The following is a 16,809-nucleotide window of genomic DNA, read 5'->3' on the forward strand; positions in this document are numbered from 1 at the left end:
ATTATGAAAAAAGAACCTATGATATCAAATTAAAGTCACCAAAATTCAATTTCGTAACAAGCTCTTCACCATAAAACAGGAGAACAAGGGAAAAAACAGAATCCTTAAACATCATAATTTATAAATCAACTATTTCCCTGTCTCACTATGAAAACAAAAACTCCAAGCTTGTTACATGCATGGTCCACAAACAAATGAAATAAATTTTCTAAATATGGAAACAATTTTCTAAATGTCATTAAAGGCAAAATGGAATCATTCCATTGAAATGAAAGCAAATGCATTCATGAAATTAGAGAAAAGGTAATTTACCTTTCCACAAACACCTTCACAACAGCCAATTCCAATATCTCTAATCATCAACTCCAGTTACTGCTATCTCTTTGGCAAATATTGCCATATATATACTCTGTGGGTCACTCTGTTCAATCCAGTCATACTTTCTAGACGTGCACTACCCTAATCCCTCTAAAGTTCACAGTCAGATGGTCTGGAGTGCCCTTCCTCCTCAGAGGGGTCTTTAGAAATATATAAATAAGGGGTTTATCAGGTTGGATTTCAGGTTGGGTTATTTTTATTATAATTGTATAACATATTAAGATATGGATGTATAGATATACTTTTTAAACTTTTCAAATAAATAATTTTTAAAATAAATATAATCACGAGATCATATATTGAATCTAAATAATAAATTCCAAAAGATTAATTTTTCAAGTTTTAACTTGGTTGGATGTTAAAGTAAGTTATTTTATTATGAGATTTTTTTGTATTTTATATAAATTCAATAAAAGTTTATATATATGATAGAACTTGAACTTAAAGACATTATAAATTTTAGACTTTTTATTTTATCATTTCTGTAGCACCCCAAACCCGACCCAGACGTTATAACCGGATCCGACATGCCACATCGAAGCGTTCAAAACATTTTATACTGTTGATCCAGAAAAAACTTACTTAGTGTTTTAAAAGATAATTTCATTATAAGTTAAAGTGAATGGAAGTTGTGCACCAGGTAGGAAACCGGAAAAGAGATGGTGAGTCCATCGGACTGCTTAAGTACCAAGCTCCCTTCGGATCCAATCCTAGACATGCATACCGCCATTGCCACACCTTAACGTCATGGATATTTCTAGGTACAACACCAATTTCTATACCTCCATATCGAATGTCGCCCACTGAGTTGAAAAAGTTGAAGGTGCAGTTACAAGATTTACTAGATCGTGGATTTATTAGACCAAGCATTTCACCCTGGGGAGCTCTAGTGTTGTTTGTTAAAAAGAAAGATGGTTCTATGCGGTTATGCATTGATTATCGATAGTTGACTAAAGTGACGATCAAGAACCCGTATCCGTTGCCTCGTATAGATGATTTGTTTGATCGACAAGGAGCTTCGATATTTTCAAAAATTGATTTGAGATCCGGTATTATCGGTGAAGGTGAAGGAAAGTGATGTGTCTAAAAGCGCTTTCCGTACTCGTTATGGCCATTATGAATTTTTGGTAATGCCATTTGGATTGACCAATGCCCCACCGCTTTCATGGATCCGATGAACCGCATTTTCCAGCCGTGCACTTAGATCGGTTTGTAGTGGTTTTCATTGATGATATATTGGTATATTCAAGACGAGGCGAACATGATCAGCATCTTGAATAGTTCTACAAATTTTACGAGAAAAACAACTATATGGAAAGTTCAAGAATGCGAGTTCGGTTATCGAAGTGGTATTTCTGGGACATGTAGTATCTGCAGATGGAATCCGAGTTGATCCTAAAAAGATCGAAGCAATTATTCAGTGGAAGACGCCAAAGAATGTATCGGAGGTACGCAGTTTTCTTGGTTTAGCTGGGTATTACAGGAGGTTTGTAAATGGATTCTCGAAGATAGCATTACCAATGACTAAACTACTGCAGAAGAATGTTCCTTTTATTTGGGATGATCAGTGTCAGAAAAGTTTTGAAACGTTGAAGCGAATGTTAACTGAGGCACCAGTTTTGACATTGCCAGAATCGGGTAAAGATTTTGTAGTGTATAGTGATGCTTCTTTGAGTGGTTTGGGTTGTGTATTGATGCAGGATGGGAAGGTAATAGCCTATGCATCTCGTCAATTGAAACCACATGAAAGGAATTATCCCACTCATGATCTTGAGTTAGCAGCTGTGATTTTTGCATTGAAGATTTGGAGACATTATCTTTATGATGAAAAATGCTACATCTATACTGATCAAAAGAGTTTGAAGTATCTTCTTTCTCAGAAGGAATTGAATTTGAGACAAAGGCGTTGGATCGAGCTTCTGAAAGATTATGATTGTGTTATAGACTATCATCCGGGAAAAGCTAATGTTGTAGCGATGCATTAAGCGTAAAAGTCAGAATTGAATTAAGAGCAATGTTTGCACGGCTTAGTATCGTGAGGATGGGAGTCTTTTGGCGAATTGAGAGTAAAACCGTAATTTTTGATCGATTAGATCAGCTCGGTTGGAGGATAACAAATTATTGAAGAAAAGAGATGGTACAGAATGGCACAATGAGAAAATTTTAGTATTGATGATTGTGGATGCTTGAGGTTTCAAAATCGGATTTGTATTCCAAATACTTCTGAGCTTAAAAGTTGATTCTACGAGAAGCTCATGATAGTTCATTTGCTATGCACCCGGAGGCACGAAAATGTATCGAGATTTAAGAGAATTATCTTGGTGGCGAGGGATGAAAAGAGACATAGTAGAATTTGTAAGTAAATGTTTGACTTGCCAACGAGTAAAGGCGAACATCGTGTTCCTCTTGGATTGCTTCACCTATTAATATTCTGAATGGAAATGGGATCGCATCACGATGGATTTTATTACGGATTACCGTTGTCAGCAAGCAAAAAAAATGCTATTTGGGTGATAGTTGATAGATTTACCAAGTCAGCACATTTTATAGTAGTCAGGACTGATTGGTCGTTGCAGAAGCTTGCAGACGTGTATATTCGAGAAATTGTTAGATTCCATGGCATTCCGATATCAATAATTTCAGATCGAGATCTTCGGTTCACATCGAGATTTTGGAGACAGTTACATGAGTCGTTGGGTACTAAACTTAGTTTCAGTACAGCTTTTCATCCCCAAACTGACGGACAGTCCGAACAGGTAATTCAAGTACTAGAAGATATGCTTCGAGCTTGTATTATTGAGTTTGAAGCAGGTTGGGAGCGATATTTGCCACTAATGAGTTTGTCTATAATAATAGTTTCCAATCTAGTATTGAGATGGCTCCGTATGAAGCGTTATATGGTCGAAAATGTAGATCACCAAAGATATGTTGGATGAGTTGAATGAAAGAAAAATAATTGGGCCGGAATTGATTCGTGAAACTGAAGAAACAATCAAGAAGATTCAACAGAGATTAAAAGTAGCTTTTGACAGACAAAAATCTTATGCTGATCTGAAACGTCGGGACATTGAATATTCAATTGGAGATAAAGTGTTTCTCAAAGTTTCTCCTTGGAAAAAGTATTAAGATTTGGCCGAAAAAGAAAGTTAAGTCCTCGGTTTATCGGACCATATGAAGTTATAGAGAGAGTTGGACCAGTTGCTTACCGATTAGCTTTACCTCCGGAATTACAACAAATTCATGATGTTTTTCATGTTTCCATGTTACGAAGGTATCGATCGGATCCATCTCATATTATCTCTACTGAAAACATTGATATTAGACCAGATTTGTCATATGAAGAGGAACCGGTTCAAATACTAGCTCGAGAAGTGAAAGAATTAAGAAACAAACGAGTCCCCTGGTAAAAAATCTTGTGGAGAAGCCACGGTGTAGAAGAAGCAACGTGGGAGCCAGAGGAAACTATGAGATCACAAGATCCTCACTTATTTTTTGTAAAATTTCGAGGACGAAATTTTTTTAAGGGGAGGAAATGTAACGACCCAAAATCCGTGGGCACCGTAAAAGTGTGTTATCGGGCCTCCATCTTAGTGAAATCGGTTCGAAAATAATTATTAAAAATATTTATGAGTCTAGTAGTGTGTTTAATTAGGTTTTAATTAAGTAAATTTAGCTTAATTTAGAGTAATTAGTAAAAAGGATTAAATTGAATAAGGGTAAAAGTTTAATTATAGATTAAAGAAAAATTAGAAGGACTTAAGAGGAAATTAAACCATTTCCTATAGTGAGGCGGTTTAACGTGGAAAATATCAAAGATTTTATTGATTAAAAAATATATATATTTATTTAATAATTAAGTATATTATATTATATTATATTATATTATTATTATATATAAAAGAAACAAATAAGTTAAAAGAAACAGAATGAAAGCAAACGAAACAGAGAAGAACAGGGGAGAAAGAAAGGAAAGAAGAAAGAAAAGGGAAATAAGGTTTATGAAGCTTGGAGTTAATTGGTAAGCTCAATCAAGTCCTTTTCTCATAATTTTGATATTTTGAAGTCTTAAAACAAGTTTTGATGAAATTAAGTTGTTAGTTTGGAAGTTCTTAGGTTTTTAAACAAAGTTCATGTTGAATAAAATGATGAAATAGGGTTTAATTGAATGAAATTCAAGTTAGAATAGATATAAGGATTGAATTGCAAAGTAAGCTATAAGTTTTGTGTTTTAGGGATTAAATTGAGGAAAATTTGGAATTAAGAAAATATTTTGAAAATTTAATAGTTAAATTTGAGTTCAAATGAAATTTGAATAGGAATAAGGTGTGAATTGGTGTTATAAATTTGGTTATTAACATTTTACATCAAAACAGTTTTGGGAAGTAGCAATGGTCTGACTTTGAAAATTCACTAAAAATTTTATAAATAGAACTAGAGGATGAACAAAATATAGAATTAAAGCTTATTGAGTCTAGTTTCTTATAGTAGAAACAATGTAAGCAATTAATTGATGAATCAAGAGATATTTGAAATTTTGTAATACTGGTTCGGGGTGATTTCGAGATGCCCTGTTTTAAATTTAGAAAATCATTAAAAATTGTACAAAAATTATTATGGAGTGTAATTTATATATGTGAACTCCTTAATGAATCTAGTTTCAAAATAAATAAACAAGAACCTTATTCGAGTTCTGTACAATGAGATAATTTTATTTTTAGTAGAGAGAGGTTAGAACTGTCAAATGAAATAATAGGGGAGTATTTAACGAATAAACTGTACTAAATGGCTAGACCAAAAATTCTGAAAATTTTATGGTTAGAAGATATATGAGTCTAGTTTTAAGGAAAATTTATGGATATTAATTTGGAGTTTCGTAGCTCAAGATATAAATAATTTAGTAACAATGACTCAAGTAGACAGCTTAATGGTGAAATTATATATATATACATTAAAAATGGTTAAATTTGCATGTTTAGGCTCATGAATTAAATTGAATCATGTTGTATTGATGATTATAAATTATTATTTTCGTAGCCAACAAAGAACCTGAAGCATCAAGATCGAAAGGAAAGGAGAAAGTCATCGAGGACTAAAACGGAGAATTACGGTGTGTATTACTATAATTCAATTTTAATTATTATTGATTGCTGAATTTTTTATTGTTATGTATGGTAAGTAAGACTTGAGGTAAGTATGTGAAATTGATATGAATATTGAGTGAAAATGAAAGTGATGCAAATTGAATCAAATTGAATTGAATAAGTGAATTATGGAATATGTAATTATTTGAAAAGCGTATTGATTGAAAAATGATTGGTGATTTGAATTGTGAATTGAAAGTGATATAGGATTGAGAAAGTGAATTGAATACCCTATTAACTAGTCGGGCTGAGTCGGATATAGTTGGCATGCCATAGGATTGGAAGTGTTCAGGATACTTGACCTCGAGTCGATGAGACACTGGGTGTCACTATATTTCTTCGGATAGATTCGATGAGTTACTGGTACCAACTTTACTTGGCTAGGCCGATGAGACACTGGGTGTCAACTATTACTTGAACTATCCGATGAGGCACTTGGGTGCCATATTGGTGTGTTTGGTTGGATCCGTGTATCCGCCAAAGTCCGAGTTACGTTAATAGGGTGAAAATTGAAATTTGAATTTGAGGCATTGAAATGAGAAGAATTACAATTGAAATTGGAATTGTGATAATAAGAGAAAAGTATGAAATGTATATTCATAAGTGATATAAATTTAAGTTTGAGAAAATACATTGATTTATGAATTAGTACATATGACATTAATTGTTAGGTATTTTAATATTTATGTTTTTACTATTGTTGATATAATTTGATTTATAGTAATACCAATTGAGTATATCCATACTCAGCAGACAGTTGTTTCCGTCATGCAGTTAGTAGAAGTCAAGTGTCCGGTTCAGCATCCGAACATTCCCGACTCCAACACAAATTTGGTGATGTATATTTTCTTTTGGGTAAAGGTGGCATGTACATAGGTGTTATATAGTCACTTGAATATGCATATTACTTTGGGTAGTGAAGGTTGAATTATAAGATTTAGATGGTTAAATGAAATGGTAAGAAAAGTATATGATATTTTGATACATGAACATTAAGTTGTTAAATGAATGAAGTTTTTAATCAATTTTGAATGATGCTATGATAGTTATTAAGTTGAAATTATGTTAATGATATAAATATTAGTTATATGAATGTGAAAAATTGGTGCTGGTTGTTTTAGTTTGAATTTGCAGGAGGTTTTAGGTAAAAATAAGCAGAAATGCTGCCGAAATTTTTATAAAAAAAAAAATTCAAAATATTCGAACAAGTCCCGTTCTACTTTTAATACGTGTTTGAACTTCGAGAGTTCAAGATAGGGACTTAATTATTATATTATACTATGAAAATTTTTAATAATTGTAAATTATTAGTAAGTTGTCTGATATGTCCGGTAATGCCTCATAACCTCGTTCCGGTAACGGTTTGGGGTTAGGAGGTGTTACACCCACTAACATAATTAAACCTATGTCAATATTCACAGAATTCCCGAAAATTGGTGCGTTACAATTTCATTCAAGTCTCATTTGGTTTTTGTATAATTTTTTAATAAATATATTTTTTACATAATTTTTTGGATTAGTATATATTTTGCCCCTCAAACTTATCCATTTGTATTTAAGTGGTACTTAATTTTTTTTCTTTGGACTTAGTTGGTACTTGAACTTATATCCCATCACACAAGTTGGTATCTCTACACTAACATCAATAGTTTGTGCTAATTTGGCACTAATAGTCAATCTAACGATGACACCTAGCAACCCCTTCATATGCAACATGAAAAATATAAATAATTTTTTTAAATATATATAAATTAATAAAAATATTTTTTTCATATCAAGAATGAACGTGAACAAATTGTTGTCCAGATACATATGAATCTAAGCACCCATTTGACCATATTCATTATAGACATGTTTTGTAGTAAGCTTGTATGTTTTTTTATTATAAAATATCATGTTATTATTGTATTTAAATTAAAATATATAAATTTTAAAAATTTAAAATTTATAAATTAATAAAAAGTATAAAAAAGTTCACATATCAAGAGTGAATCTGGACATATGGTTGTCCAAATTCATTCTAGAATGCTTTTACTAATTTTTATATTTAGGTGCTATTTGATAAACTAAAAATTAAGTGCTGAAAAATTAATTATTAAAAATTTAAGTAATGAATTAAAATTATAAAATAGCTTTATATATTACTTAAATGTAATTATAAAATATAATTTGATTGTTCGATAAAGATATATTTTAATTATAAAAGAAATTCTACATCTTATCCTTAAATTTTAAACATTTCAGCTTATTCTAAAAAAATTAAAATTTTAAATATAAAGTTTTTATATGATAATAAAATATTAAAGTAAATAAAATAAAATAGAATTAATTGAAAATAGTATCCTTTTAAGTGACAAGTAATTCTTACCTACTTATTATTTTCCACACTTTTCATAAAAAATTCTATCAAGTTATTTTTATTTTGACTACCAAAAAATTAAATATTGATTTAATTTTTTCAATCAAGGCCTTACATATTTTTATAAGTTTATAAATATTTAGTTATTTTATATATTTTTATAAATTTACATATTATAAGTGATAGGTTTTATATATTTTAAAAATATTATATGCTTTTATTAAAACTAAAACTTATATTTTATAAAAGTTTAAGAGTATATAAAATTACTAAAACACATCTGAAATGAATCTCTATAATTGGATGTCCAAATTTAAATGTATTTAGATCACCATTTATCGTTGTTTATTTCTTTTTACATGAAAACAATATATTTATTAATTTATATATTTTTGAAGAATTTGTAATTTTATATTTATGTTTGATACATAGCATATTAATAAGCTATCTTGTGTCATTATCGAGTTGGCTATTGGTATTACGTAAGCACAAACCAACGGTGTTAATGTGAAGATACCAAACTATGTGATGGAATATATAATTTTATTATTTTTAGCAATTTGCTATTCGCAATTCATTCCCAATAAACATATAATCATTTATTACAATTAAATTAAGAACAATTTTTTATAAAAATATATCAAACTTTTTATTAAATCAAATAACAAATGATTGTATTAGACATATATTATTTTAGATCAAAGAATGGTTATGATCTCTCTACTATGTTTAAATTTAGAATTTAGTATTTATTCTTTAATTGATATAATTTGATTCCTTTGTATAATGTTATTAGTAAGTTGAAATAGCTAATACCCTTAATTATTCTATTCAAATGTTGACTTCGGTTTTTTCTAAAAATACTTATTTCAACTTCATAGGTAGCCAAATTACATCAAATTAAAATACAATGACTAAATTCCAAATGTAAACATAGTAGACAAATCGAAACTACAATTTTACCATCATATTATAATGACTAAAAAGAGATTTGTGTCGTTAGTTAGTCTAAACATCTAACATCCTTAATATTTTGGTCCCCAACATGAATTTTTTTTAATAATACTTATTCCAATTTATTATATCAAAATATTTTTATTATAATAGTATTTATAAAAAATAAACATAAAAATTTAATCAAAATAACTAAATATATTAATTATTTGGACTAGCTAATGTGATTGTAAAATTTGAGAATCAAATTATGTTAAATTAAAATATAAAACTAAATCTTAAATATTACTATAATAAAGGGACTAAAATTAAAATTATACCATTATAAGAATAATGGCAAAAAAAAAAAGATTTTAATTATCTAGTTGGTATTATTGAATAAAAGGTGATGGACACATGGTCATCCTTACCCAATATACTATGAATTTCTTTTTACAAAACAAGAATATAGGGTATAGGGAATCGGCTTTGGAGAATAACGATGAGTCCAACCAACCTCACAGGCGCAGTCGATTAGACCGTAACGGTTCATTGAAAATATAATAAAGCTAGCGGTTCCTCGGGCCCATCGGAAATCCGTCGCCCACGGATTTCAGCCCTTAAAAGTCACAATCAATTTTCCAAAGTCGTTAAACTGGACCGGACTGGACCCAAGTTTCAATGACCGGAAATTCCTGATCCGCATCCTAATTGACATATGCCCTTCCGACCCTCCCATTTTCCACCACGTAGCATTATTACTATATTGTGAACTTCTTAACCTCGCCTCAGCTTTTTGTCAGCTCCAAGTTCCTTTTTTTTTTTCTTTATTCCATTAGTAATTTCTCTTTTCTTCTCAAATTATCATTCACCATCTTTCTCGTCGGTTTTGAGATCTCAAGTTGATTTATTACGTTTTAATATAGGTTGAGATGGCTTCGACCACTCTAATCTGCGATACCCAGCCATGGAAGGACTTGAAGGTAGCGTTTTCTGCTCATTTCTAGCTAAGAAGATTATAGCTAAAATAGCATGATAAATCTATTTGATCAACAAAGTGGGTTTGGGTTTTTTATAGGCTCATACTGAGGATATCAAGAAAACTCATCTTCGTGATTTGATGAACGACAAAGAACGATGCGAATCGATGATGGTGTAAGATCCTCTATTCAACTCCTACGATTTTTCTGATTCGATAACTGCACGAAACTTTTAATACTAATAAAATTGATGATATATAAATGTTTCTACAGTGAGTTTGATGGAATGTTTTTGGACTACTCAAGGCATTGCGCCACTCTTGAGACCATGGATAAGCTCTATAAATTAGCAGAGGTGAATTTGGATTATTTCTCGTTCGATTTAAATCATAATAGTCTTTTCGGTTTTGTTTTTTGTTTGTAATATTTCTCACAATTTCAGGCTGCTTCTCTCAAACAACAAATTAACCGAATGTATAGTGGCGAGCATGTAAGTTGAACTCTCTCCTAGGAGAAAGATAAAACTAGTTTTGGGTTTGATGTAAAGATTGGTGATGATATTGTTGAATAGCATTCCACGCCTTTTCATTCTTAGTTTTTTTTGTCGTTGCATTGCCTTTTTTTCTGGAAATTTCAGATAAATAGCACAGAAAATAGGTCAGTGCTTCATGTAGCTCTTCGAGCACCAAGGGATGCTGTTATAAACAGTGATGGAAAGAATGTGGTGCCAGATGTTTGGAATGTTTTGGATAAGATCAAGGATTTTTCAGAGAAAGTTCGCAATGGCTCCTGGGTAACTTATCGCCCTTTTTTTTACATCAAATTTGACCATCTTCCTCCTCAATTGCTGAGAGACAAATAAATCTTGGCAGGTTGGAGCTACTGGGAAACCACTGAAGGATGTTATTGCAATCGGTATTGGTGGCAGTTTCTTAGGTCCTTTATTTGTGCATACTGCTCTCCAAACAGGTTATGCTAGTGCATTTTACTATTAGTTGTGTAACCCTCGTACTTGTGACCTATGATGATGAAGTGTAGTTAATGTGTTCATGGTTTTCTCTTGATAACTCACAGACCCTGAGGCTGTTGAATTTGCAAAAGGACGCCAACTACGTTTGTAAGTACTGCTTGTTACTGCTGCTGGTATTTGTTGTGTCTACTTCCTTTCTTTCATCAAATTATAAGATTGCCTGTAAAAGGTGTCAGCAAAGGTGGGTTGAGGCCCCTTGCTTCATTTTGTTAAGACAAGGTATTAATATATATTTGAGAAGAAGCAGCAGCAGCATACTATGTTCTGTGAGGGGGAACACTTTGATGCCATTTAGGCCTGCTAAAACTGGAATGGGCATAAATGATATCAAGTAACAAAAAGTGTTTTCGTCGTGATAGATTCTCAAAATGAAATGCATGTCATTCTAGCTGCTTGTCTGACATTTTCCTTGTAATTTGTAATGCTTGCATACACAATAAGTTGTTTCATTTGGCAATTCTAGAAATTTGATGTAATCTCTTGTTTGCATTGCAACAGCCTAGCAAATGTAGATCCTATCGATATTGCTAGAAATATTGCAGGATTAAACCCCGAAACAACACTTGGTAAACTATTTTCGTTTATTCTTCTGGAAGTCTACTGTTTTTCTGTTTCCTAAACTCATTTTTGCACTGTTGATTTGTCTGATTTTATTTGCTTGTAATTTTATCCAGTTGTGGTGGTTTCAAAGACTTTTACAACCGCAGAAACTATGTTGAATGCTCGAACATTAAGGGAGTGGATTTCATCTGCTCTTGGGTTAGTTTCATATAACACTAGTTATTTCTTCGACAATGTGCATGCAGTGGCAGTTTGAGGTTCTGCTACATTTTACGTTAATACGTCAGAATTATTTCTCGGTCTAAAAATTAAGAGTGACAATGCATTGAGCAAAACAGAGATATTCTCATCTTTGAATGCTTATAATAAGTTTTTTTATTTTTTCAATCTTTTTAGGAATCATTCTCAATATTCAAGGAATGAATGTAATTTACCATGTTAACTACTATGGTATGATCGGGCTTTCTTATTAAGCCACTTGTGATTGTAATATTTCAGGCCTTCTGCAGTTGCAAAACACATGGTGGCAGTCAGTACTAATCTTACGGTATTATTTTTACCTTTAACTTCTTCATTTGAATGATTAAGCATTTGCCGCATTACTATGTACATATTAAATTGTTTGTTTTGGGTTTTTGTGCCACAAATCAAACATTGCTAAGGTGTTAGAGTACAGTGTAACTCGTTTTTGGTAAAACGAAAATGTTTATTCTCTTTTTGCTTGAAGGAGATGGCCCCTTATTATGCATTTCTCTTTCGCTTTTTGAATATCCATGCTTCATAGCTTTGTATTTATTCCCTTCCTTGGCAATTGCTAAGGGGCCAATAAACTAGACTGTACATTACATATTATATGCTAGTATTGATCCTATTCAGCTTATAAATGTTTTCCGTGCAGCTTGTTGAAAAGTTCGGAATTGACCCTAATAATGCATTTGCATTCTGGGATTGGGTTGGTGGTCGATACAGTGGTAAGTATTATTCCCTCTCCCCTTGCTTACCTCTAAGCATCATTTGCGATCTTGATTTCTATTGAGAATTGAATCTTTTCTAATTGAACTGTGGAAGTTGACTAATCTTTAAACTGCCATTTGCAGTTTGCAGTGCAGTTGGAGTGTTGCCTTTGTCTCTGCAGTATGGTTTTTCAATAGTAGAAAAGTATGGTAACCTGTTATTGTTTTGACTCTATTGTATTCACTTTTCGAAACCTATAACTTATAACATCCATTAGAAGTCCATATATTATAGGTGAGACAGATTTGTGCAGTTTTGTAGCCTGCTTCAGTGTTCTAAGGAAATACATCATGTAAATATGACAAACAGGATTTAGGAATGAAAGGGGTTTTTCTTTTTCATTTTTCCCCACGGAGCTCATCTACCATGCAATTCAGTTTTACATGCTGCATTGAGAAGACGTCTCCTTTCTTGGCTAATAGTTGTAGCCAAAAACAATTTCTTTGTAAATCAAGTTGTAGCCTAATGGACAATAAAAATTGTTAGTTGCTAATGCACAGATCTTTAACTTAAAACCATTATTTTGTGAGACAAAACAAGTTACAATACTATCAGAACCTCCAAATACTTGCAAAAGTATGACAACTAAAACTGCAAGATTCTTAAAAGGTAGGTTTTAAATTTCAGCCGACTTAATCCATTATCCATTTTAACTTGGTGCTTCTGAAAATTATTTGTTTATGTACTTATTTTATTTTTCTTTTGGCATAATTTGTTATATACATAAGTAAGCTTTTTTAACTTGTTACTTGAAGGTTCTTAAAGGGGGCTTCAAGTATTGATGAACATTTCCGTTCAGCTCCTTTTGAGAAGAATATACCTGTAAGTGTCTTAATGTAAAATCTTCCACTGCAGCTGTTATTCTTTATTACTTACTAGATTAGAATAACTCTACCAGTTATATTATGGGGTTGATGAATTTGTCTAGAATCTATGTATGATGCGATGAAGGTTATGGTATTTTAAACAAGGATGGATTAATCCGGTATAATCTACTTTGTATTTTCCAAGGTAGATAGCCAGACACCAAGTTTATTTTAACTACATATAACACTGTTTTTGCTGATAGAAGTTTGGTTGATAGTTGAATTTCTTTCCTAATTGGTATCAGGATCTGCTTTATGGTATTAATGACATTGTATGATAACATTCTTTGGATGCATAGGTACTTTTGGGTTTGCTAAGCGTATGGAACGTTTCATTTCTTGGATATCCTGCAAGAGTTAGTCTTTCTGCTTCTAACTTCGGTTAAACTTATCATTCCTTGGTCCTCCTCCTCCTCCTTTTTACATGCTTACAACCTATCATTAACACTTTATGTGTATATAGGCTATTTTACCATACTCCCAGGCCCTCGAGAAATTTGCTCCACACATTCAACAGGCATGTTTGCTGCAACTCCTTTTCCGCTAGGCAGCTTTTTGTGTTTCTCCCATTTTTTTTTTTTTTGGGGGTTGTTAAGTGGGAGATTGAATTTGTGCTTTCAAATATTATATATTGATAAATCTACTTCAATTCAGGTCAGCATGGAGAGTAATGGCAAGGGGGTGTCAATTGATGGTGTGCCACTTCCTTATGAGGCTGGTGAAATTGATTTTGGTGAACCTGGAACGAATGGCCAGCACAGCTTTTATCAACTAATCCACCAGGTGAATTTTATGTTGCAGAAAGAAGTATATTAGGTGATTCTTGCTTTATATAACATCTTAGACCATCTTAAAGATTTGAGGTGCTAAATTGTTTTATGTCGGGAGACTGGTCCTGGGGTAGTTATTGATCTGCCCATAGGCTACTGTAAATTTGGAAATTTGTGCATAAAATGAAGAGACTAGAAAGCTTTACAAGAGACTGGTCAAGATATGGCACATTATCTTAATTAGTTACCATGAAATAACAAATTGAAGTTCTAAAGTCTGCTTGGAGAACTTTAGCTGGTTCAATAAAAGCTTCTTTTGAATGTTATTCACCAGAATATAGGTTCCATTCATGAGAATTCACTGAGTCTTAATGTAACATATATTTTTCCTTAGCTTTGGTTGAAAAATGTTTCTGTTACTGCTTAACCTCAATGGCTTACAATCAGTCAAAAAATATAAATAGATTGGGATGGCTCTTCATTGTGTGATATCTGCAAAATCAAGCGCTATACCAAACCTCATTGTGCTGCAGCAATAAGCATTTTAATTTCTCATTTTTACACCTCAGGGACGTGTAATTCCTTGTGATTTCATTGGTATTGTGAAGAGCCAGCAACCTGTGTACCTTAAAGGTATAATCCAATTTATTTCTATATTCAACAGTGTATTTTGTTGTTTCTCTTGTGTTTCTGAGATGGCATTTAACATTATTATTGTTATTGTCAGGTGAAGTTGTGAGCAACCATGATGAGCTTATGTCCAACTTTTTCGCACAGCCGGATGCCCTAGCATATGGAAAGGTAGTTTTTTGCTTTCTTAGGTATCAGTTATTTCTCTTTAATGTAGCAGTCGATGTCTTTTTTCCATGAATTGTTCCATGAAATCTGTATCGCTGTTGAAAAAAAATTGATTCACTGCAGACAGCAGAGCAGTTGCTGAAGGAGAATGTTTCGCAGCATCTTATTCCTCATAAGGTGACTTACTTTCATCTTTTCTACCAAGATTTGGTTCATAATAAAATCATTTGCGTAACTTGTGATGTTATCTTCTGTAGACGTTCTCTGGGAATCGGCCTTCTCTCAGTCTTTTGCTACCATCTCTTAACGCTTACAATATTGGGCAGGTGATTGGTTTCTTCTCTCTAAATTTTTATCGATGAAGCATTTTCCTTGTAACTTGTTACAATTGTTGAGGACTTCTGTCTTATTCATATCGCTCAGCATCACTAACAGCATCACTAAGTCAGATTACTACCTTGTAATTGCAATTTTTCTAGCTTTAATTTTCAAGTATTATAGCACTTAAACGTTTATATGTGTTCTCGCCTGTTCAGTCTAACGCACTTCTTGGCTGCCTCAGCTCTTGGCAAGCTATGAACATAGAGTTGCTGTTGAAGGTTTTGTTTGGGGCATCAATTCTTTTGACCAGTGGGGAGTTGAGTTGGGTAAGGTATGTATCACTAAAGAGCACTGCATTCTGTTCCATATATATAATCATACCGTTCCAACTCCAATGATGCAGGTTTTGCGAAATTTTTCCTTGCAATTTATTTTTTTATACTCCTGAACTTAAAATATCTATTTCATTTTTATAAATGCAGTCACTAGCTACTCAAGTCCGAAAACAGCTTAATGGATCACGTACAAAAAGTGAACCTGTTGAAGGCTTTAATTTTAGTACTACTACGTTGTTAACAAGATATCTACAGGTACAACAAATTCATTTTATATATACATATATGTTGGTCCATTTAGAAGTAGAATGTTGACATAAATCTCATCAGAAAGCTTGATTAAACAATAAGGTTTATCGCAAGATATATTACAATATATGTAAAAAAATTTAGTATTAGATATAACTTCTTTTTTTTGTTTTGGAACATGGATATAACTTCTTTAATGGTGAGTAACTATAGCTATGTTAAACTGACTTCGCTTTTTTCCTGAAGTACCTCTGTCTGACACTTACTCTGACAGAGATGGAGATATGATCTTTCAGAAATTCTCGAAATACATGGAAATCTTGGGAAAAAAATTATCATATCACTGTCGAGTCAGATACATACTCATGTCTGACTAAGATTTACATGCAAGCCGAGTAGCACTTTTTCCACGGAGCCCTATGTTTTTCCAACAATTGCTACACCGTTACTGAAAAGTTATAACATTACTTTTGGCAGGCAAGTTCTGATATTCCAGCTGAGCCACTCACTCTTCTACCTCGGATATAACTGTCTTGGTGCTGTCGGCCTTATTGCGGTATGCCTTGCACTACAGCTTCATCTGTAGTTTGTCCCCATGTTAAGAAGGTTTTCTGGACCTTTTTTGTTATGTTTGGTATATGCGGAGATCCATTGAACCTTGTGGGTTATACGGTGGATTTTAATAAATTTACAACGACTGACTTGGAATACATTTCCTTGCGGCTAAGAGTAGCTCTTTCATAAACTTATAAAAGAATAATAATATAAGTGGCTTTGAATTTGAATACGCCAGCCTATGGCGGGTGGCCTATTGGTTTTGGTATAATCCTTTTACAGTTCAAGTCTGGAAGTAAAATCTTTTTCAATAGTGATGATTTATGATTTCTGTTCGATTGCGTGGAAGAAGTCCATTCGACTTCTTTTAACCATCTATGGCCTATTGTTAATGTATCATTTTAGTTTTTACATGATAAAAGCTAGTGTTCAATTCTATTCGTGTTTTCCAATGAATTTGACACGCTTCTCTTCGGAACCGAATGTAAACATTACTACCATCGTTTGGTTGTCTAGTAT

At 32.4% G+C, this 16,809-nt stretch overlaps 1 protein-coding gene across 3 annotated transcripts; it reads left to right on the forward strand.

Moving 5' to 3' along the window:
* The first annotated feature begins 9,215 nt into the window (after positions 1 to 9,215).
* On the forward strand, positions 9,216 to 16,561 carry LOC108483068 (glucose-6-phosphate isomerase, cytosolic). 3 transcript variants are annotated; one of them, XM_053029061.1, is made up of 24 exons: positions 9,216 to 9,649; positions 9,738 to 9,794; positions 9,890 to 9,966; positions 10,065 to 10,146; positions 10,234 to 10,281; positions 10,429 to 10,584; positions 10,664 to 10,760; positions 10,866 to 10,908; positions 11,320 to 11,387; positions 11,496 to 11,580; positions 11,881 to 11,929; positions 12,281 to 12,353; positions 12,480 to 12,540; positions 13,152 to 13,218; positions 13,562 to 13,618; positions 13,726 to 13,779; positions 13,917 to 14,045; positions 14,602 to 14,665; positions 14,760 to 14,833; positions 14,954 to 15,007; positions 15,088 to 15,156; positions 15,393 to 15,482; positions 15,634 to 15,741; positions 16,213 to 16,561. In XM_053029061.1, the coding sequence occupies exons 2-24, from the start codon at positions 9,744 to 9,746 to the stop codon at positions 16,261 to 16,263; spliced, it is 1,707 nt and encodes a 568-aa protein (XP_052885021.1). In that variant the 5' UTR covers positions 9,216 to 9,649; positions 9,738 to 9,743; the 3' UTR covers positions 16,264 to 16,561. The 3 variants fall into 3 exon arrangements, with proteins under 3 accessions (XP_052885021.1, XP_052885025.1, XP_052885027.1); XM_053029065.1 differs by having other exon boundaries at positions 9,216 to 9,609; XM_053029067.1 differs by having other exon boundaries at positions 9,216 to 9,579.
* Positions 16,562 to 16,809: the final 248 nt, after the last annotated feature.

This window comes from Gossypium arboreum, chromosome 1 (assembly GCF_025698485.1).
Source record: "Gossypium arboreum isolate Shixiya-1 chromosome 1, ASM2569848v2, whole genome shotgun sequence".
In the NCBI taxonomy this organism is placed as follows: Eukaryota; Viridiplantae; Streptophyta; class Magnoliopsida; order Malvales; family Malvaceae; genus Gossypium; species Gossypium arboreum.